This window comes from Neodiprion lecontei, chromosome 2 (genome assembly GCF_021901455.1).
Source record: "Neodiprion lecontei isolate iyNeoLeco1 chromosome 2, iyNeoLeco1.1, whole genome shotgun sequence".
Taxonomy (NCBI): domain Eukaryota; kingdom Metazoa; phylum Arthropoda; class Insecta; order Hymenoptera; family Diprionidae; genus Neodiprion; species Neodiprion lecontei.
In genome coordinates this window covers 25,943,141-25,965,950 of record NC_060261.1, presented here as the reverse complement: position 1 = coordinate 25,965,950, position 22,810 = coordinate 25,943,141, and the positions used below count along the sequence as shown (strand labels likewise).

The 22,810-nt window shown below is 36.8% G+C and overlaps 2 protein-coding genes across 2 annotated transcripts; both read right to left on the bottom strand.

The window, feature by feature from the left end:
* Positions 1-777: 777 nt before the first annotated feature.
* LOC107218909 (guided entry of tail-anchored proteins factor 1) lies at positions 778-3,584 on the bottom strand. The gene is made up of 5 exons (XM_046731654.1): positions 3,447-3,584; positions 3,300-3,372; positions 2,487-2,652; positions 1,209-1,276; positions 778-1,133 (listed from the first exon to the last, which is right to left on the bottom strand). Exons 2-5 carry the CDS (start codon positions 3,369-3,371, stop codon positions 957-959), a joined length of 483 nt encoding a protein of 160 aa, XP_046587610.1. The 5' UTR covers position 3,372; positions 3,447-3,584; the 3' UTR covers positions 778-956.
* A 4,867-nt stretch (positions 3,585-8,451) lies between these two features.
* LOC107218911 (farnesol dehydrogenase) lies at positions 8,452-14,023 on the bottom strand. Its single transcript, XM_015656952.2, has 5 exons — positions 13,605-14,023; positions 10,592-10,718; positions 10,365-10,497; positions 8,862-9,014; positions 8,452-8,722 (listed from the first exon to the last, which is right to left on the bottom strand). The coding sequence occupies exons 1-5, from the start codon at positions 13,903-13,905 to the stop codon at positions 8,684-8,686; spliced, it is 753 nt and encodes a 250-aa protein (XP_015512438.1). The 5' UTR covers positions 13,906-14,023; the 3' UTR covers positions 8,452-8,683.
* Positions 14,024-22,810: the final 8,787 nt, after the last annotated feature.

The window sequence follows — 22,810 nt, the reverse complement described above, 5'->3', positions numbered from 1 at the left end:
AGCACATTCATGTGTTCACATGCATTATCAATTTGATGCAATACAGTATTATATGGTGCATTATTATTGCATTTTCACAATTAAACGATACAATATTTACAGGGATCTTATTTCCATCATGATACGAGAAACATTACTTATTATTATTATTATTATTATTATTATTATTTAATGAAAATGTAGTTTGATTGTCAGTGAAATTTATGTATTCTGCCTCATGTTTCCATGAAATACACAATCTTTTTGCTATTGATGCGTTCTTAACAGATTTGTCTGCACTGCAAAATACTGAGATCGATAAATAGAATTCTGTTACCAAAACCCAGAGTCCTGCACGTTACGCTTTCCGATTACTGAGATTCTTAAATATCACTAATTGTAAGGGATAATCCTTGCTAAATAATATTTGAAATTTACAAAGATCAGCAACTTGAATCAACCACTGGCCCGTTTGAATGTTTTTCAAAAAGTGAGATAACAATATTATGTTACAAACTTGATTAAATTGTTGAATTAAATTGCTTCTGAAAGATCTACAACTAGCGCAAAGTAAATGATACAAACTAAAAAATTGTCACTATTTTCTGTAAAAACCATACGAGATTTTGTTTAATAACAGTGAATTTCTTCATATCAAATTGTTTTTATATCATAACTTTCGTTAGTTTTTTTTTTTAGAATTATTTCATGTATTTCAGCAAACATTTTTGCAAAGTCAGAAAAACTTTTTAGAATTGGGAAAAGTATATTGCTTTACAATGCATGCATTCAAAGTAGTACAGAATAACTTCTTTATTTCAAAAAGATAGATGTATATGAAAAATGCATAGAAATGACCACAGTAGTCACAGTATTATGCTATGTAATATTGGATAAGGTAACGTAGTCGGTGGTAATATTGGTAACAAAGATTACATTTTATGATCCAACTCCGGTACAATTTGTGTAATCTGGAACTATTTTAAGCTTGAAATTGCCAGTCTTGATATCACTAACCACATTGTTAATGAAACAGAATTTTCAAGGGGGCACGGCCAACTGAGGATATTTTGTAGGGGCCATAATGCATCTTTTGGTAGAACAGCAATAGGTTCCAAGCGGTAAAGGTACAACAAAATTGCAACAATGATACCCTGAAAATATTGACCAATCAGTATTGCAGGTATTAATAGAGATTGCTTCATTTACAAATTTCATTAAGTACTTGCATTCAATATTCTTATGGTGTATGTAATAAATAGTCTCAGCTTCATTCTCGACATCGTCAATGCCTGGACTGAAAAATATACATATAATGTAATCGTATACAAGATGACCCAAAACTATGACCCTATAGACTATCCATGTATTCTTGGTGAAAATGTGTAACTGAAACGATTTTATTTCTGATAGGAAATTCATCGTTTTTCAATTACAGCCAGTTGGAATCAGTCAAGCAATCCACTAGCATCTGATGAGGGCTAAGAACAGGGCTGAAAGATTGTCATGCGCTTAGCAGCTGTACTGGGTCATAAGATGCTACTAGATTTGACAATTTCAAACGGCTGTAATTAACAAACAAGTTTCCCTACGAAAGTAAGAAACGTTTTAGCATGAGATTTTCATCTGGAAAACATAGGTAGCCTATAGGGTGATATGGTCCTGAGTCACCTAGTATAATAAATAATAGGGGTGTGCGGGTATCCAAAAAATCAGGTACTAGAACTCAGGTTCGGGTCAGGTTTACATTAGGTTGGGTTTTCTATCAATCCCAAAATTTTTGGGTACCTGACCCGAAATTAATCCATTTTACCAGATCCGATTTTACAGAGAATTTCAGTACCCGTACACCCCTACTAGCCGATAATAAAATTATTTCACAATGATGTGCTAATGAAGCAGATGTGTAAGAATTGGAGAGTACATTTTTCGGTGAGCCTATAGTCTGATTTTATGAGAATAGATCCTCCAGAACTCATAATTCCAGACGGCTATGAAATTGTCCTTCAGATTTTCGACGAATTTGGGATTTTTGGATAACCTGAGATTTTTGGGTAACTCGAGATTCCCGGTACCCGAAATTTTCAGGTAATCTGACATTTCCGAGTACCCAAAAGTAATCCATTTTACCCGACCCAACCCGAAGAATTTCAGTACTCGCACATCCCTAAGAAATAACTACTTCAAGATATTATCATATTGACGATAATGAAAGCGAGAACTACAGAGCATCGCCAGCATTGATTCCTTGTTCCTTGAATAATCCTGTGGTTTCATATGCTATAAGCAATAGTTGTAACGTAACTCAACTGGGTTCAGTGTCGTGATATTTCTTTTAATCAAAATAAATTTGAAATAGATATTTTATCCAGCATTGCATTTGCCTATGTCTATATTGTAATCTGAATAAGTTGTGTTTACCAATGGGAATAGTGCGCAAAAACTGACAACCATAACTTCAACAAGGTATTTGATGTGCGAGATTCATGATGTGGATTCAGTCATACCTCTGGTGGATAATTTGGCTTCCAACTTATTACACTGACGCTGAAGCCTTGCATACTTGGCAAATTCATCAACCATTGAAATTTGTTCCATTTGACGATTGAGCTCAATCAAATCTCTGTGTAGCGGTCGGTCTGATTCAGCTTCTTTAGTTATACAATCTGTGAGCTGAGAGTAAAATTATTGTTTGAATATTGTCACCGAAAGGATCCTCAACAAAGTTGGAAGTATTAAGTGACTAATTATATTCACCACACATAATGAAAATAGATACACAATTCCACGCAATACTGTATTAAAACTGGCTTGTTGAGTTAATGAGAAAATCAACAGCCTTATATTACTGCGTTTACAAAATGCAGTTTGATGTACTCGCAACACTAAGAATGCATGTTTATGTTCAAGGTTTTATTTGTGTGAGCATAAGTTTCTTCTTTAGTGGTAAATTTCCCATTTATATTAAATTTACAATAATTTTGAAGTACATCTATTATGAATGTGAAAGGAGAGATAGATACCTCGTTTATAAATGGATTATCACGGATGTTGGGAGAAAAAAAATGCTTATTATTCTTTCAATATTTGAATAGATGTAAAGTATTCTTTCATTACGCTATGTGTAAATAAATCTATACTAGCAAAAGCAAACAAAAAACTATACTCGAAGTAAATACCATTAGTGGCAAACCCAAATGACAAATTAGGAATATGTGAATCCTGACTGAATACTAATTCATTATATGTTACATGTGTAGAAAAAATTTGGAAAGCCATTTGCAATTAACAATTACCTAAGGTATTAAAAGTGAACTCACAAATTTAGCTATTGCTGGAATAACGAGTTCCAAAACGCAACTAGCCGTAGAAATAATAAAAAGATAATTCATCCTTGAAATATAATAAATATCAATTTATCGAAATACAATCTGAATTTCAGTTGTTAATTTTTGAATTTCGCTAACTTTAGATTCTATTAGTACTCATCAGTTATCGTGTCGTGAGATTTCATTCCCACGGATTAATACGTGCATTGAGGTTATCATTGATTGTATCGTTGACTGACGGTAGCCAAAGACCACTAAAGACAGCCAGCAAAGAGGTGTTTTGAAACCAGTGTTGCCAGATGGTTCACGTAGCTTCCCCCCTAGGCAATTTCTATTTCCCCCTAAAATCCCCTAAATACCCCCACCCTTACTCCGTCAGAGGATTGTGCCGACTGTGCCAACCCAGCGGCTGGATGTTGGATTGTTTTGGGTTCAGGTTTAGGTTGGGTTGTATCAGGTTGGGTTGGGTTCAGGTTTGGGTTGAGTTGTATCTAGTTGTGTTGGGTTATTTTGGGTTCAGGCATACGGCTGGCAACCTCACTTGCTCGATTTGCCAAAAAAAACGGGAATTTGACTTCCCCTAAAAAATACCCCAAACATTTTTTCCCCCTAAATACCCCGTAACGTTTCCAGAAGACCCCTAAATCTAGGGGGAAATCCCCTGATCTGGCAACGCTGTTTGAAACTCGGTGAAATTATTCGATAACCATAGACATCAACGCAACGACAGATTGCCGACGGTGCTGTAACCGTGGCTGTAACCAAGGTCCCTAGATTATACAGTAGCGGGATTCCGTAACTCTCTAGCGACGATTATCGCTATCGTTAACGCCTCCTACCGACAATTGTCGCTAGTGGTGATTCTGTACGACGCACTTACACCCGTATTCATAGTCCTTCCTTGAGGAACAAGGATTCCTTGTTCCTCATTTCACGTTTGATAGACCTTCCTCACTGATATATATATACACCTTCCTCGACAGAACAAGGAGCCTTATTGGCCCATATTGGCCTCCTTCTTTCAAGGCAGGTCTCGAGCTTCCTTGAAGAAACCTTCGGCACTGCGATCGGCTGTTTCGTTTCATGTAGCCAACGCTTGCGCTTGCGCTTGGCGTCTATGCACTTATGACCCGTATAACACAGGATCACAGCCAGTCACAGGTTAACTTCTTTGAGGTTATACACTCTCATCACCGACGCAACTTGACAATGGTTTAATTTAGATTTAAATATAGCCAAGTGGCGCTTCGATCAGCAGTTTTACCACCATAAGCAATCACATATCCCTAAATATGCTTTCCTTCTGACAGGGGAACCAAGTTGTGACTATGAAACGAGGACGCCTCTGAGATTCAAGGAAGCCTTTATCAAGGCGTCCTTTATCCTTGAGATAAGGTCAGACTATGAATACGGGTGTTAACGATATTTGTCGCTAGTTCAAATCGTTAGGTTACGATAATTGTCAGTCGGGTAGCGATGGATATGGAAGTCTCGCTAAGGCGTAACGATAATCAGTGACACAGTGGACGATAGTATTGGTGCAACAACGTGTCAATGTGTTGCGCGTGAATTTTTCTCTAGCCTTCGAAATAGTACTTAGATTTAAAAAGGATTGAAAACCTCATTATGCAAGTGAATATGAAGATCCACTTTAACAAGCAATCATTTTTTTCAGCACAATAATATAATCGTTTTAACGTTCTCTATAAAAGGGTGTTCATTATCCAAGTAATTGAATAAAATTCAAAAACATACTTTTAAGGTTACGTTGACTCAATCCTCTATAAGCGTGTTCGGAAATCGACTGACCGTACTGTCAGTACTGAAAATCTACAGTCTACGTCACTTGGACTATACCATTTTCAGTACTAACAGTACTTTCAGTAAATTTCCGAACACGCCCTATATCTTTCAAAATATACAAGTCGATTTATAAGATATCGTAAGAGCTAATTAAGTAATAGTATCTAATCAATTCTTTCGATGCTGAGAAATAGACTTATGAAGAGGGTTCAGTCAAAGTAACCTAAAAAATTATTTTTGAATTTTATAAAATTACTTGGATAGAGTGATTCTAATCATTAATAGATGACCAACAGAGGACATAAGGCCTTTTCTCCAAATCAGTTTAGTTGAGCATTGCAAAATTTATATAGTTAATAGAACTCAAAGTAGCTAAAACCATTGGAACTGTTTGGGCTCAGTATACTTGCACTGTTCCATTTTTTTCCATTTTTGATTAATCGGAGAAAAGTTTTTTTATACAACGCGAGGAAAGATCACGGCAAAGATACAGATTTTGTTTGCATTCACAAATAATCTATCCGAAGTTACTAGATTTTTAGTCATAATATCTGCGACGTTGTGAAATTTGCTGAAAATCTATCGACATTTATCGATGCGCCTGTGAGTAGTTTTGCATCGATGAATATCGTTACGTTTAAGTGACAGAATCACCCTACGTCGCTATCACCGTCGATGCAAGCGACAGCGATAATTGTCGGTAGAGAGTTACAGCATCCCGAGACACGCGTAGGCAAAAAAATTAGTGAGAATGCGGCAAAAGTTTCGTATGACAATGAATGCTTTTCATGTAGAGCACAATATGACACGGTGTAAACCACGGTCTTACATACAGGTCTGGCAACGAAGGTAGTGGGGGTGGTTCATTTCATGGCCGGGTATTTATCTTACTTTGTGGCCGCCAGGTCGGCGTTGTGATCGAGGGATGGATAATCGACGCGTGCGCAATGCAGCGCCAACCTAATAATAATATTATTATTGTTATTGCAAGTAATGAATTGTTATGAATGAAAGTAGTTAATATAAGTATTAGTATGATATAATTATTATGAATAATATATGTATGGAGACTAGAGGCAAAGAGTATCGTCTCCGTTTCCTATTTACAGCAGTCATTATTGAAATTTATGGTTTACTTGTCAAGTTATGGAATACTTGCATCGCTTGCGTTTGAATTAATCCAGGCGGTGACCTAACCGAATAAACCACCAAGCTTGATTTAACCCCAAGCGGGGCTATAACTTAAATATTAGAAAAAAATGTAAACAAATTATCTATATCAATCTCGTTCATTTGAAGGAAAAGAAAATATAAATTTCATGTCTATGTACGAATAATAAATCTATGAAGGTAATAAATGAAATAAACGTATGTTGTTTGAAGAAAAGGTGTTGTTTTTATCAGTTAACCAATTTCGATAATTTTTTATACCGCGGTACCGCACATGGTTTAACCACCTTTTTTTTAAACTCAACAGTGTTTCACGCGTATGTAAGACCGTGAGTATGACGCACGCGCTGATTTTAGATTGTATGCTTCATTTCAAATATAATTTCGGTGGCACATTTTCATCCCTACCCTTGCCCTACCCCACGTACATCCCTAGATAGCAGCGCCGCAACATGGCTATTTCAAACACTAAAAACCACGGATAACAAGAGAACCACGCCGCTCTGTAGAAAATTGGCTTCGTTGCCAGACCTGTATCAACGAAGATCGAGTCACATAGAAGCGTACGGCTTATGGGCCGCTTGAAGCAAAACTTTCTGCGACTCGTAAATCCGTAGGATGGCTCTATCGTCGGTCGACAGTATAGCCATCCGACGCTCGCCTTAGGAAGCTCGCGCTCTCGGCGATTTGTACTCGGCGTGGAGCCATGGTGGGGGGCCACGCTGCTACATCGACCCTCCCCTTATTTCTCCGCTTCTCCTACCGCGCCGGTTTTTGTTTCTTTTTTTTATACATCAAATGATAGTATCTACACGCAATTGATAAATTGTGCGCAGTTGCTGACATTCGATTGAATAAAAAAAAAAGTTTAAGTAAAAAAAAATAAATAAAAAACGACGAAAAATCTATAAATAAATACCAGGAGCAAGGTTCACGAAATCCATAAAAATATAGTACTATCTCTATTATGTATTCAGAAAAGCTGAAGCAAAAATTGTAGTGCATGAATCGGCTGTCTCGGATATAAGAGTCTCACAGCTCTCGAGAATGTACTTGTTATGACATAAAATAAAAATAATCAATGCTTAAATCGGCAAAAGTATGACAGACATCATACCGACCCCCCACTCTGGGTTCATTATTGATCGGGCGCGAGAGAGAACGGGATGTGCCGGGAAATGCCGGGAGCACTTCTTTCTCTCTCCGACGATATTTGTGGCGGGGATCGAGGCGGTAGAGGAGAATGAGGCGAAATTATGCTCCTATATCTATAGCTGTTCCACTTCCACTGCTCCGTTGTCTCCCACCATGACGCCGATTGAAAAGAGAGAGCAGTACTCCCGGTATATCTCTATCCTTTATATGTAACTGTCAGTGCCTCTTATAGGAGCGCTCAGTCTATCTTTATAAGTCTATGGATTAACCTCGAAATATATGCGTGCTTCTATTTATTTCGTGAACGTCAGGACACTAAGGGCGCAACTCATTAAAGCTAAACCTCAAAAAATTGAGCAAAATTGGTCAAAACTGCTTAATGCGGTAATGTAAGTTTGATATTTTTTGGGCGAACGCGCATAGAAATTTTTGCCCACGTTATATTGAGAAAAACTGGAACACGCGTGTCTTGACCTGTATAATCTAGGGACCTTGAGGATATATTTCAAGCCAGGAGTTCACCAGGTATGTACATACATGTCAACCATGCGTTCACGAATGTCCGCTAGGTTATCAATGTACGGTCAATATACTCGTAGTCAGAAGTAGTCAAGCGAAACTGTGAAATATTTTTTCGTATCCTGTTACATTCACTATGGCGATTTCTATACGATGTATAATTTTTGTTTTGACGTTGTCTTGACTTGATATTTTTCAGTATATTCGTCGATGTATGTTTGGCACAGCTTCGACTTTTGACTTATTGACAGTCATTATCACATCTTAGGCAGATATAGTGACCGTTCTGCCAACGCTAAGTCAAATTTTACATCTGTTGAGATTATACTGGCCAAGCTTAGTCAAATGATAGTCGAAATTTCGACAAATGTACTACCTGGTTTACGTATTTGCTAATGTCTGTTACTCGTCCATTTTCATCGACAATGATAAGAATTCATATCTTTGATATCATTAATGAGCAAATGAATTAGTTGGCCTAATTTATCCGCTTGTGTTTTTTCCTTTCTCGAAAATTTTTATTAATACAAAATCCATACAATACATATATTTATATGGGTGTATTCAATGACTTGCAAGTTTCTAGATTTACCCGCGTATTCGCATAATAAGCTCGCATGATGACCGTCGATTCGAGTTAAAATTATAAGTTGGAACGAATGGATTCGATCATGCCGTACGAGTATCCTGCGGTCACAGCTCCAGTTTCATAACCACCGGAAATTCGTTCATGATGCGCCAACTGGGCGTAATATCAGCTCACATACCTAAGAGATGAGAGCTTTGAGTGTGGATATAATTATGTATATATATGGACTGCAATGGAGACATTGAAACAATACTTCATAAGAAAACTGAGAAAGTGGCAAGTCGAAAATAATTAGCAATCTTATTATCGGTACATACTTGGAGATGCGGTGGAGTGCCTAATGCATAGACGATGGCGTTAGCTACATCTTCTGGATCCAATGTAGGTCGTTGACTGTAAACCGCCTCAGCCACTGCCTCGGTGGTGGCAACAGCCAAAAATTCTGTCTTGATAAGACCAGGACTGATGCTCTATAAAAGATTTTAATGGGTTTTAGGACCTTTATGGGATTAAATAGATTTCCCTGGTGGAAATAATTTCCACGTCAAACTACGAATTTCATTTCACGATTTTTCTACAAAAATTTCCACGATTAACTAGAGTAATTCGGTGACGTGCATAGTTTTGGCACAGAATTTTTCCGCAAAATATTATACTTTTTCATAGATGTTCGTAGATTTTTGTAATTTGCTCTAACCCGTTGAGTTCATTTGTCGTAGAAATGGATATATTTTTTGTACATTATTGTAGATTTTCGTGAAAAATTCTAATTTTTATTGGTTATCGTATTGGCGTAATTTACTTAACTTTTTGGTCTTGATATTCGTACAGAACCGTAGTTTTCTGTAGATTATTGTACGTTTGCGTAATTTATCGTAGTTTTTTTACACGTCTCTGTAATCCTATGGTCATAATTCCTGCGAAAGTTCATAATTTTTCGTGGATCATTGTATTTTTAGCTAAGTTTTTTCCCCTCATACTTGCCTAATTGAGATAAGATGAGTTCAAAAATATACAACAGATTCTTTAAATCCGTCTAGATCGTACTTATAACATGACACGATCAGTCTTCGGATATAGATCCAAATTCTGCTCAGTAATCTTGTCTGTAATAAGTTTTCCTTGTTAGAGACGTGCAACATCTAGCGGATGGTTTGGATCCAAAATTGTAATTAGTTTTCATAGAAAATTATACATATTCATAGTTTTTCGTGAAAATTCGTAACTTTTTGTGGAGTTTGTACTTTTCGATGAATTTCTACGAGGTTCTACGAAGGCAAAAATTCCTAATGTTTGAATCCGAAATTGAAATTATCTTTCATAAGAAGTCGTAAACATTCATAATTGTTCATTAATCCGCGCAGTTTTCTACGAGATTCTAAGAAGAAAATTAAATCTACTTCCAATATGTCATTTTCAATAATTTTTCGTGAAAATTTGTATTTTTTTAATGAAAAATACTACTATTTTTCACGATTATCTACAACCTTCTACACTTTTTTAAGATTTCCTACTATTTTCTACGATTTTCTACAGTCGGTAATTTTTCGTAGTTTGATGTAGAAATTATTTTCGCCAGGGTTCGATTTCAATTAATTGCAGAATTAAGGTTTCAGGGATTTCAGCAAGTCCGTGTAATCTCAAAAATTTCGGAGATCTCGAAGTTTTACTGAATTCCAAACGATTTTACAAGATGCTGGAGATTTTAGAAAGATTTAAATGATTCTGAAGGATTTCAAAGCTTTAACAAGATTGGACGAGGTTTCAGTGATTTTGAGATATTTCATAATCTTCTTTGTGTACATCTTCTACCCACTTACCGTTATTTTGATTTTGGCGTTGGCTTTGATCAACTCTTTCCTCGTGACCTCCGTCATTGCTGTTACCGCGTATTTGCTACTTGGGTATAGACTGTACTTGTCGCTTACTTCAGGAACCCCATGACCCAAAACACTGCAAAAAAATGTCAACGACTTATCGTCAACCAGAAGGTAACCAAGGACAACCAAGTCTCACCTCAAAGTGTCAGAGAACAAAGTAAACCAACCTATTGATGTTGATTATGTGACCGTCAACTTGACGCGCCTTCATGGAGCGTACAGCTTCCCTGGTGAAGATAGCGACTGCCAGGACATTGACGTTCAAAATCCGCCGAAATCCCTCCGTATCTCCATCTGTAAGGTGATTTGATATTGGGTTCAAAAATAATACTGTGCCTTAGTAAGTCAGGGCCAGTTAATTAACAACAGCTGACTTGAACCATATGATAGAATGCAGACCTCGATAGATAGAAATTGCAAATCATCCGAATATCGAGTATGCCATTTTTGAACTCATATTTGACAGGGCTTGTGCAAAAAGGGTAAAAGTTCCAAATTTAATAAATTTGAACTAAGCATGATTTCATACACTTGAAACTGCCCTGTTTCAGTGAAACAATCGTTTGTGCTAGTTAAAGTCCGTTTGGGCCATCTTGTGCGCATCATTGTAGCTGCAGGTAGCTGGAAAAGTTCCAATCGCGTGATGCGAAAGTGGTACAAGTGCACTTGGAGCATCTTTCCCCTGGTTAAATTTTTTTACGCCAAACTACGAAACTTTTCTACGATTTTCTACTTCATTTCGAACAATTTCGTAGTTTCATCGTGGAATTTTCCAAAGAGTATCAGACTTTTACGTAATTTATCGCAGTTTTTTTACTTCTCTATAATTCTGTGCATGGTCATAATTTCTGTGAAAGTTCATCATTTCTGATAGATTATTGTATCTTTAGCTAAGTTTTTTTATCAATAGACTCACCTAATTGAGAGAAGATGATATCAAAAATATACGACAGATTCTCTAAATCCTTCTAGATCGTACTCAAAAGATAAGAAGATCAATCTTCAGAAATACACCAAAATTTTGCTCGGTACTTAACTTGTCTGCAACAAGTTTTCCTTGTGAGAGAGATGCGACATCTAGCGGATGGCTTGGGTCCGAAATTGTAATTAGTTTTCACAGAAAATTGTGAATTTTCATAATTATTAATAGAAAGTATTTTTCTATAAACTGCAACGCGGTTCTACGCAGATAACTTTGTAATGTTTTGGTCCGAAAATGAAATCATCTTTCATAAAAAGTTGTAGGCATTCATAATTTTTCGTTAAGACTCGTAGTTTTCTACGAAATTCTGCGAATAAAATTAAATCTACTTCCAATATGGAATTTTCATTACTTCTCGTAGAAAGTCATAAATATTCATAATTGTTCGTTAATTTACATGGTTTTCTACGAAATTCTACGAAAAAAATTAAATCTACTTTCAACATGCAATTTTCATAATTGTTCATAGAAATTTGTTCATCGATTTTTCACGATTATCTACAATCTTTTAAGATTTTCTGCGACCGCCAATTTTTCGTAGTTTGACGTATAAATTATTTTCGCCAGAGTCCTCAAGTCCGGTCGAACTCATAATTCTAGGTATTATTTTAATGAAACGTATAGCTGGATCAACTATGTCGATATTAACAATGTTTTTGAACGCCTCAAATAGTCAACTTGACTGTGCAGAATGGTCGAATGAACTATACAGAATGAACAAAATAACTATTTTTACAGTTAAAATTTTTTTATCGGCGGAAAATCGGCTTAAAGGAGTGAAATCAACCCCCAAAGTTGGACATCCCCGGTGGTCGTTTTCCAGTTTCTCATGAAAATGTTGAGATATTTGAATGAAACCAATTGGAGGATAATTCTTAGGGCAAATAATGAAAAATGCATTCTGTCCGATTACGAAAGGGTTAAATGGTAAAAAATCATAAAAGTTTTAAATTACGAATTATTTATAACTAAAAAACTATTGCATGTTTTTTAATTCAATTATTTGCATTTGAAAGAACAGATAATAGATCGTGACACGTGATTTTGAGTTTTTCGTGCAAAATGAAATAAAATACGCCCCTGTCTACCTCATTAATTGTATTCGGTTCATAAAGCTAACAATATCACATTGCTGTATTTTCGTGTTATCCATTATGTGATGAATATAAAATTTCAAAGTCAGAATCGATTCCAGTGATCTCACAAATCCTTGAAATACCGGGCGGCACAAGATTCCACGACTGCCAAATCAACTCTGCCAGAAGGCGGTCGGAAATTTGGGAGGATAGTTTTTGTCATTAATGCAGCCAAATGTTATCTGAACAAATAAGTACCTTAATTGTTGCTTAAAAAGAGCTTTGTAATATTAAATAAGATGAACTGAAGCAAAATAGTACCAATTTGATGGGTTTTGGGTTGCGCGTGTATGGGGGTAATTCACCTTCTGTGTGATATTATTTCGAAAAACGCAAAAACATGTATCCCCTATTTTTTTCTACGATGAAGAATAGCATATTCTAAAATGAACGAAATCGGGGGGGCTTGATACCTAGACTGGGCCAAAAAAATTGACTATTTTTTTTTTTGAAAAATATGTTGAGAATATCATTCAGTATGGCAAAAAAAAATTTCATGAAATTTTAAGCCCTTAATATTAACTTTGAGAGGTCTATCATCGCTATTTTTGATTTTTAGTAATAATTTGATGTTTTACGTCAGAACTGTCGAAATATTGAAGTGCAAAAATTTATGTTCACTTATCCCTTTATAAAATTAAATTCCCTACACAAAAGGTCTGATTATAGATTTTTGTCAGAGAAGCCGTTTCCGAGTAATTAAGCTTAATAAATTGATATAATTTCTCGAGAATTAATTAATACCTTTCCTTGTCAGTGTAGTCGGATGATGTTTTCGCAATACATAGGGAATTGCACAAGCTCCTTAAAAATTCCAATTTCTTCAAGAACGGCCAATAACGGGTGGAAATATTTAATTAAAAATAACTTTCAAAAATTTAACTCCGATTTTCTCACCAAAAATAACTAATGATTGAAATCACGAAACACAAGTCTCTTTAATTGTATCAAAAAATGAGACAGTTCGCTTTTAGATGATTCGAAAATTTGTTCATAGACGACTGCATAGCTTCATAATATGGTCTCAGCTAGTTGCAGTAATGAAAACCGCGTTCTGCTTACCGGAAATTGATGCAAAATGAGCCATCCCAGCGTTATTAACGAGGATGTCAATGCCTCCGAGTGTTTTCTTGATCCATTCGACGACTTCCAGGATCTCTTCTTCCTTGGTGACGTCGCATTTTTTCGCCCAGAGCTTGCCTTTCGCGTCCTTTAGCTTTTCACCAAGTTTTTCGATCTTCTCCACTCGCCTGGCTATGCCGACAACAGTAAGACCCTCTCGAACGAGAGTCTCAACCGTGGCAGCGCCGACTCCAGCACTAGCTCCGGTAACAAGAGCGATTTTTCCTGCCCACCGATCCATCGCAAATTTAAAAATAACACCTTTTACCCGTACAACTAAACATATGACAATTCTACGACTGGCCTGAGTTACTGCGCTCGTTTTATATATTATAGCTAGGTATACTGCTCGTCAGCCACACTGCTCATAATACAGAATCCCCTTCTTATAGGCCACAACAGTAGATACTGTATAATAATAACAACAATTCCGTCGACTGCACTGTATTGTGTAAAATATCGCTGCGTCACTAATTCAATTAGAAGGCTACGAGTTTTTCTCAAACAGAAAAGTCATGTCGATTTATACCGACACATTTTATACTTTGTCGGGTTAAAATATCATAGAATCAGGATAGTTACAGGTAGGTATTATTTTCAATATTAAACGTAAAGACATTTGCTGCCTCGACTCCAATCATTAGTGGACTATATTTATTTTGTGCTATTCATATTGCCAGTGAAAAGGAAACTACTTGAATTTGAAAATGAATTTCTTCACTCAGACATCCGTTTTAAAATATTTTTACAAAACAGATTTTTTAGTTCCAATTTACAAGAAATCATTTAAAAAACTTGGGGATTACCATAATTACGATCCTCAACGTGGTGTAAATCTATAAACGTTACCTAATCGACACTACCTAATTTTCGGTTACTTTCGGCTATCAAATGTAATGGCCTGCACATAAAGTTTTCAATAATTGCTGGTTCAAAGATGTTTTGACAAATTGGGTATGTGAATTGTCACCGACTATATATCCTGAGGAAAATGATTTCTAGTATTTACTTCAAATTTTTAGAGAAATTAGAACATTCCGTACAATTTTGTGCAAAATTATTTTCGTACAAAATTGTAAATATGCATAGTTTTTAATAAAAACTTGTAGATTTTCATGTAAATTTGTATTTTTTCAGTAAAAAATCTACAAGACACTACAATTTTTAAAGAAGATTAACAATTCTTTGTGAAAAACTATGCGTATTTACAATTTTGTACGAAATAATAAAAAAAGTTTCAATTTCTGTAAAAATTTTCACCAGGGTATACTTGGAAGTTTTCAGATAATTTTTCACACGCATCGTTCAATATTACGAAACGTCTTCGGTTTAGATGATCAACAGACTATCAGAAATCCAGCACAGCTCTCGTCAAACACTTTAAAAATATCGATAACTTCAATAAGCCTCTATGAACGCTTGTCGAGTAGTCATATTGCTCAATATCATGAAACATTGCAGAAAATTATTATACCTACTGCCTGAGATTATGAATTGGCATTTTTCGGCTGCGGTAGTATATTCCCATATATGAACTACTAAACAGACACAGGTTTTGTTCAAGATAAAAGCTGCACCGAACAGCGCCGTCTCAGTCAACCGAGAGCCCCGGGCGAGATATTCTTCAGCACCCTATATTTTTTATTATTAACGAGCATTTTACTCACGAAGCGCGAACAAAATCAGTGTTCTCGGCCAAGAAAAGGGCGCCTATTATATTCAGGGCCTAAAATTATGGTATCTTATGAAATTAATTGTAAAAATGAAATAATCCGTGTGGTATTGAATTAAATTCATACAGGGTGTCCCAAAACTTCTAGGACAGCTAAATAACTTAAAAACTTTGAACCGCAGAAAAAATCTTGGATCCTGAGGTTATAGGATTTTTCCCTAATCACACGATCGTGAATTTAAATGAAAGAGATAAATAGCAATTATTATCAGCTACACACTTTAGATCGGCGATCGCCGAATTTTCAAGTTTTTTTTCTTGTTATGTGGTGGCGTTATTATTACTTACCTGATTGATTCCTAGGTCAAGGTGCTGTGCTAGCGCGCGGCACTCGTTGGCCTTGGTACCTCGGATGATTAGGTTGCCCTCCGACTAAATCCGGCGTTGGCACTGATAAAGCAGTGATAGACTTGTGACGTCAAATCACTTCATGTACAAATTAATCAGGCGATGAAAACGTCTATTTCGACCGCCTATACAACACACATAGCGAAACTACATTCCCAGAACGTATTTTTTCAATATTTTTCTCACGTCTGAACAGAATATAGCGGAGACCAGGGCTTGCCGTAACATTTTTTGCCAAAATCTAAATATCTCACGTATGTCGTGAGATATTTACAATTTATTTACTGCATATCGTTTTGTGGTTAGTCTAGTATTATCACATATTTCCATGATATGCGGTGATCCAAGAAAATAAAGTTATTGTACTTCATTCTGCTTCTGGTGTGCTATTATTTTTGACCCTGCTTAGAGATCAGAAGTAACAGCGGCAAAGAGTATCGATCATGTTTATCCACACGAACCTTATTTATAAATTCCGAACTCTACAAAACATTGTACATTGGTCAGTAGAAACATCAAATTTGTATCGACGGTTTTTTTAATAATAATAATAATCCTTTATTTATTATAATTATATTTGCGATACATTTAATTAACAGTAGAGTAGAGCTGGGGGTTGGCAGTGGTAGGTAGAAACACCTGCATTTGCACGACAGACAAGGGAAACTGCCGAAAACCTTGTCCAGATGAAGCCGGACCCGAGTCCAACGCACCGACCAGCAACCCGGCGCCTGAATGGTGTGACCCGTCTTACATTTTTGCAAGATACCGTTCAGGACCTGATTGACAGACGGGGGATTTGAAGTCGTGTGAGGTCCATAAAGTTAGCAACCGAAGTCAATATAATTGACTGAAAGCAGTTTAAGTCTTTCGAGATTTTAGAAATGTTTAAATTTCATTACTTTAAGTCGAGGTTTGAGTAATACGTGGAGCGCACGTTTCTGATGTTTCTCATTATATGATGTTTCTCAGATTTTTTGCATAGTTCTGCAAACCAAAACATATCGTTGGTAATAGTTAGTACTGGTAATTTTTCTCAAAGTTGAGCAAAGAATCGTTGAACGCAGAAGACTAAGCTTCTGAAAAATTTTGCAACCGGCTTCTACTTTTTCTGATACATGTATATTAAATTCCAAAGCCACGTACCTGTACTTTGTGAGCTGACGCATTTTTCACTTAACAACAATAAAAATCTATTACGCGGACTTATAACACTAAATATTCCGAAAAAATATTTTTATATGATATGGATGATTATGGTTTGTGACAAAGTGATCTGTATGTTCAATTTTACATTCGTGCAAATGGAATCTCGGGTTACCTTCTTACTATACTACTTTCGATTACCGTGTTCGGTACTCTTTTTATTGCAGGTGGCTACAAACCGCATGTCTCTTTTTTAACAGCTTCTTAAACTTTTTCAACTGCACCTTTCGGACACGTAACAATGTAGTTAATTCTCACCTCTCGAAATTAGACAAATGTGCAACAGTGCAAGGTATAACTATGTAGCAGATTATAACTATGAGTACCTTTTGATAACGATAGTACGTACAGCCGACAGGATAAAAATTGACTTTGTGGATAATGTTGCGTTGGAAACAGGATCTAATAATCTGAAAGCTATCGGACGATTTCCCTTGAAAATCAGTCATTGACAAACAGCCGTTGATTTTTCAATAATGTTATTTATATCATTCTGAACATTACAATATTTGTCCTGTGGAAGTCAGATTTTTCCGTCCTTTTTAGCACATTGAGAAACTATGAATTGACAATAATTACTATTTAGCATTTAAACAATTGAGAAGAAAAATATGGTTTGATATTTACGTCAATATTATGCTAAAGGTAAAAATTTTTTTTGAGTTATGTTTCGTCAGATTTCCAAAAAGTTGTAGGACTGAACGACAATGTTAACAGCTTATCAAAATATAAAATGAACCCACAAGACTTTCATTTTCATTTCAGTTAATTTGTAACGAACCTCATGATAGATTCATTTTCATTATTCATTTTCACATGTATTCAAGAACTTGCGTAATTTTTCTTAATTAAAACCCAATTACCGCTTCCAAATTTTTGGAAAACTCTTAAAATAGGCCTTCGACATATCTTCAACGTGCTTCTAGCAAAGAGAAAAATATTTCAGAAATTTTCGGTCATTTTCAAAACTTGAGACAGTGAATTTTTCAATTCATGATTTAAAAAATGCTCTACAAAGCACAAAAATTTCTCCGTAGGAACATTCCTGAAACGATTAGAACTGAAAATGAAGTAGTTCAAAATTTTTTAAAAATATTTGCAGCTAAAAGTTGGTTACGTAAAAAATCGCATCTTCGAGATGCGACTGTCACCTATAAAAAAATTGATATTGTCAGGTAAATATAAACGATACAGATTCATGTATTTGATTGACACTTATATTTTCGTTGCATAATTTAGGCATACATAATATTTGTTGTACGGGATTTTCTCAACTCCTCAGTTTATGTAATTATTCATTCATTTATGTATGTTGATATGTATCCTTGCATAGATCAATGAACATACATCGTTCTATATTATATAAAGATATCGCCGCCGCCGCCGCCGCCCCTGCCGTGTCAAGAATCCCGAACCTACCCGAACTTAGCCGAACCTATCCGAAAATACCCGAACCCAAACTACACACACATAACCATACATCCCCGAACCTACCCGAACTTGCCTGAATCTATCCGGAAATACCCGAACCTAACCCACGCACACACACAACCTATTGTCGAGTGACCTTCGAAAATACCCGAACTGGACCCCCTACACTCACCACTGCTCGTATACTAAAAAATTGTATGGCCCGTATTCATAGTCAGTTCTTAAATTTAAGCACGGTCTTCAGACCCTGAAGTCCTATCTCAAGTCATGGTAAACGAGGACTTAAAACCGTGCTTAAATTTAAGAACTGACTATGAATACGGGCCTATGCGTTTTGTCCTCGTTTTTTAGTTCATCTACGTGACGCTAGTAGACTTCTGACACGCTCGCTGCCCTCGCTGACCGCACGCAAGCTTGTCAGACAACTACTAGCGCCCCTAGTGGTGGAGATTGGCGGCAGAATCAAGGGACATTTTGTGAACCACTTTTAGCAGCCTGTGTCAGGGGGCTGGGGTAGAACGCCTATGGAAGCACTGGAGTAGATCGTAATCCCGTCACTACTCGTCTCTGCGATCTATCCAGCTACTGCGTATTCTCAAACTTAACCTCAAAATCGCCATGTCGTATATTGTGCTCTGTTGTGCTCTCATACGTTGTGTCTTGCTTTTGTTGTGCTTAAAAATAGAATTAAGTAAAAAGAAACAATACATTTTTGAAAAATTGGCGAAAATGCCAAGACGGTGCGCGGTTCCTCATTGCACTACCGGCCGCAAAGCCGATAATGCAAAGGTGTCGTTCTTCCGGGTGCCTAATGACAATGTTTTGCGCGAGAAATGGAAACACGCAATTCCAGGTGTCATAAAGTTGGAATGGTCAGAGGTTTCGTAAACTAAGCATTTGCGTTTTACTGCGTGTTATAATAGTCTACAATAATATCAAAAACGAGAAATATACATTGCGGTGACAGAGATTGAAAAGCTAGCGCTGCCTCTACCTCACTTCCCCCACCCATCGTTATCGCGCCGGAGCTTAGGTCGCAGCGATCACAGTGGGCAATACATGAACTACACGTCTGGCATCCATAAGCGAACTACCCACACGACGGGAGTTTCCAGACCTGGGGCTGGATTCTGAACATCAAGCAGCGTTCCCAACCCCGTCGATCAGAATTATGTGGCCAGGGCCGTAGCATTATCGTACGCATAAGAAAATTCTAGTACTTTTCGGAAAACCTAAAAAACGTAAAACTCATTGATTGAAAAGAAACAAAAAGGACTGTAAACACTCAAATTCAACTTTTTATTAAAATAACGTCTTTTTTTCAACGAAAATACTTTATATTATTCTGGGATCCTAAAATTATCTTCGGATAGTTCCGATTCGTCGACGTTTGTATTGCTTGCCGTTGCAGTGGCTTTTGGAATCGACCGCGGATAAAGGGTGTTTTTGTTCATTCGTTTGTATTCGTCGGCCAGAGGTTCAAATGTGACACAATTTTTTTTTCACTCTTTGGCCAGCTAGAAGTAACCCATTAACCGTCGGGGTTATCAACTTGTTACGAGTTTTCGTCTTGATCAAAATTACCGCGCTGAACGTACGCTCGCATTCACCGCCTAGTGGTCCTTTAGTGAAACGCACCGATGGTCGAACCGCGGGTCTAACGGAAAATATGGGGAATCGGGGCGAAAAAAAAAATATTAAAGCTAAACATCCGAAAGAAACGAGGAAAAATTCACATGTGATGCAGTGAAAGTGAAATTATAGTACGTTTACGGGTTATAGGACGGATCCAATGTTACATAGTGCCAGCAGTGAAATGTACATGTGACATGTACTCTAATTATGTTACGGTTGGGAACACTGACATCAAGTGAGTTCGAGTTAGTGAGTTCTACGGTTTTCCGATTTTCATACTATTATTATAGCCCATGGTTAATGAACATCACGGTCGGTACAGAGCACGGTCTTATAGACAGGTCTGGGCATTCCGGCTGTAAAACCGTGCTCGAAAATGATGCCAATGTTGTGATTTTCGCCGCTAGCGCTAGTGAGGGAGAGGCCTACTCAGAATGCATACACCGACCTCGGAGATTGCAGCGCTCCGGTCTTTGGTGCACAAATTGAGAAACACAGACTTCAAGACGGTCACGCTGCGTTACATAGAAAGGGGCTTGGAGTGCCCAGACCTGTCTATAAGACCGTGGTACAGAGCTTATCGATTTTCAATATTATTACGAAGTGGCACATGCTGTTGATAGACGGCGATAGCTAAGACAGGAGAGAAAAATAGATGTTAGTTCTGACCAGCCCCCTGACACTCACCACTGCTCGTATACTAAAAAAAGTGTGTGTGTCAGCTCCGACGCACGACTGGAGTTTACTCCTTACGAACGATAATTATGATATATATCGAATAGAAAAAGAAGGTAAATGAACGCATCTTCCAAAATGATAAGAGAAACAAACATATATCTGTGATTGTTCGGCATATTTATATTACTTCAAAAATTTCCAAATTTTGAGTGCATATTCGTAATAAGTGACCGCAAAAATCCTTGAGTACCAACTTTCGTTCCCGTCAAACGACTTTTTACATTTTCTGTCCGCCATATTGGATCCGCCATCTTGAATTTCTAACTTTTGAGTGCGGATTCGTAATCAGCGACCCTGAAAACCCCCGAGTACTAACTTTCGCTCTTGTCAAACGACTTTTTGCGTTTTGGTCCACCATATTGGATCCGCCATCTTGAGTTTCCAACTTTTCAGTGCGGATTCGTAATCAGCGACACCAAAAACCCTCGAGTACAAAATTCAAGTCGATAGTAAGTAAGGAATAATGTGTGCCACTAAGGGTTAATATAAGTAATGAAAATAATATATAAATATAAAATATATTAAATCAATTAATCAAAAATAATACAAACACTAAATAAAAGATCTAGTTGTTCGTATTTGAAATGTATATTATTCATAAATGTAAACGATAAGCTTCCCAATTAACCACATCCATGTGTTTTTCGGATTCTTCTTCACTATCATCTTAATCAATTTCTTCCATATTTTCAAATATTTTGAGGTGAAAACGTCACGTCTTATAAATTCATACGCAGGCACACAACACACACATACAAACATACGCACACATTCAACTGTCAGACCAGAGGTAGTGAACTATACAGTGAGACTACTAAGCACCGCACAAAGAGGAGACCCCGAGTATAGGATACGCTGTGTAATGTATTCCATCTCATTCTTTTGCACGTTCAATATATATGTTTGTCTCTTTCTATAACGCCTCAAGTTTTCGTGTTACACTTGATTTTACTCCTCATATAATTTCCGTACTGGGCCCTATAACTCAAATCGTTTCTCAAGGAGTAAACTCCAAAAATTGTACGCGTCTTGTCCCCGTTTTTTATTTCCTCTACGTAGCGCTAGTAGTAGACCTCTGACCACGGTCTTACATACAGGTCTGGCAACGAAGGTAGTGAGGGTGGTTCATTTCACGGCCGGTTATTTATCTCACTTTGTGGCCGCCAGGCCGGCATTGTGATCGAGGGATGGATGATCAACGCGTGCGCAATGCAGCGCCGACCTAATAATAATATTATTATTGTTATTGCAAGTAATGAATCGTTATGAATGAAAGTAGTTAATATAAATATTAGTTTGATATAATTATTATGGATGATATATGTATGGAGACTAGAGGCAAAGAGTATCATCTCCGTTTCCTATTTTCAGCCGTCATTATTAAAATTTATGGTTTACTTATTAAGTTATGGGATACTTGTATTGCTTGCGTTTGAATTAATTCAGGCGGTGACCTAACCGAATAAACCACCAAGTTTGATTAAACCCCAAGCGGGGCTATAACTTAAATATTAGAAAAAAATGTAAACAAATTATCTATATCAATTTCGTTCATTTTAAGGAAAGAAAATAATATAAATTTCATGTGTATGTACGAATAATAAATCTACGAAGGTAATAAATGAAATAAACGTATGTTGTTTAAAGAAATGGTGTTGTTTTTATTGGTTAACCAATTTCGAAATTTTTTCCACACCGCGGTACTGCACATGGTTTAACCATCTTTTTTTTTAAAACGCAACAGCAAATATAATTTCGGTGGCACATTTTCATCCCTACCCCAAAGTGTATGGGATAGAGTGGAAGGGTCCATAAGATCCAATGTATAAAAGCGTACCTCGATTTTCAGCACGCTCTGGCGGCTCAGAGGAAAAGTAAAGTACCCTCACTACGATTTTGGCGCTCCCTTTAAACCGGGGAATGTAGACATATTCAGAATGTACGTGTATTATCGTTGACTGAAGTTTTCTCAAAACTTCTCATAATAAACTTTTTGCAATGAATTCTGCAGTCAACGCTGTTATTATAGAACCATCTCAAATTTTCCTCCAAATCT

Excerpts from the sequence above, each read along its gene's own strand:
- LOC107218911 (XM_015656952.2), bottom strand. The coding sequence starts at position 13,905 with ATGGATCGGTGGGCAGGAAAAATCGCTCTTGTTACCGGAGCTAGTGCT. Across the intron at positions 10,719-13,604 it reads TCATTTTGCATCAATTTCCG|ATGGAGATACGGAGGGATTT; the intron begins GTAAGCAGAACG and ends ATCACCTTACAG. Across the intron at positions 8,723-8,861 it reads GCACTCCACCGCATCTCCAA|GTATGTGAGCTGATATTACG; the intron begins GTATGTACCGAT and ends CTCATCTCTTAG.
- LOC107218909 (XM_046731654.1), bottom strand. The coding sequence starts at position 3,371 with ATGAATTATCTTTTTATTATTTCTACGGCTAGTTGCGTTTTGGAACTC. Across the intron at positions 2,653-3,299 it reads TTCCAGCAATAGCTAAATTT|CTCACAGATTGTATAACTAA; the intron begins GTGAGTTCACTT and ends TTTTACTCTCAG. Across the intron at positions 1,277-2,486 it reads AGCCAAATTATCCACCAGAG|TCCAGGCATTGACGATGTCG; the intron begins GTATGACTGAAT and ends TATATTTTTCAG.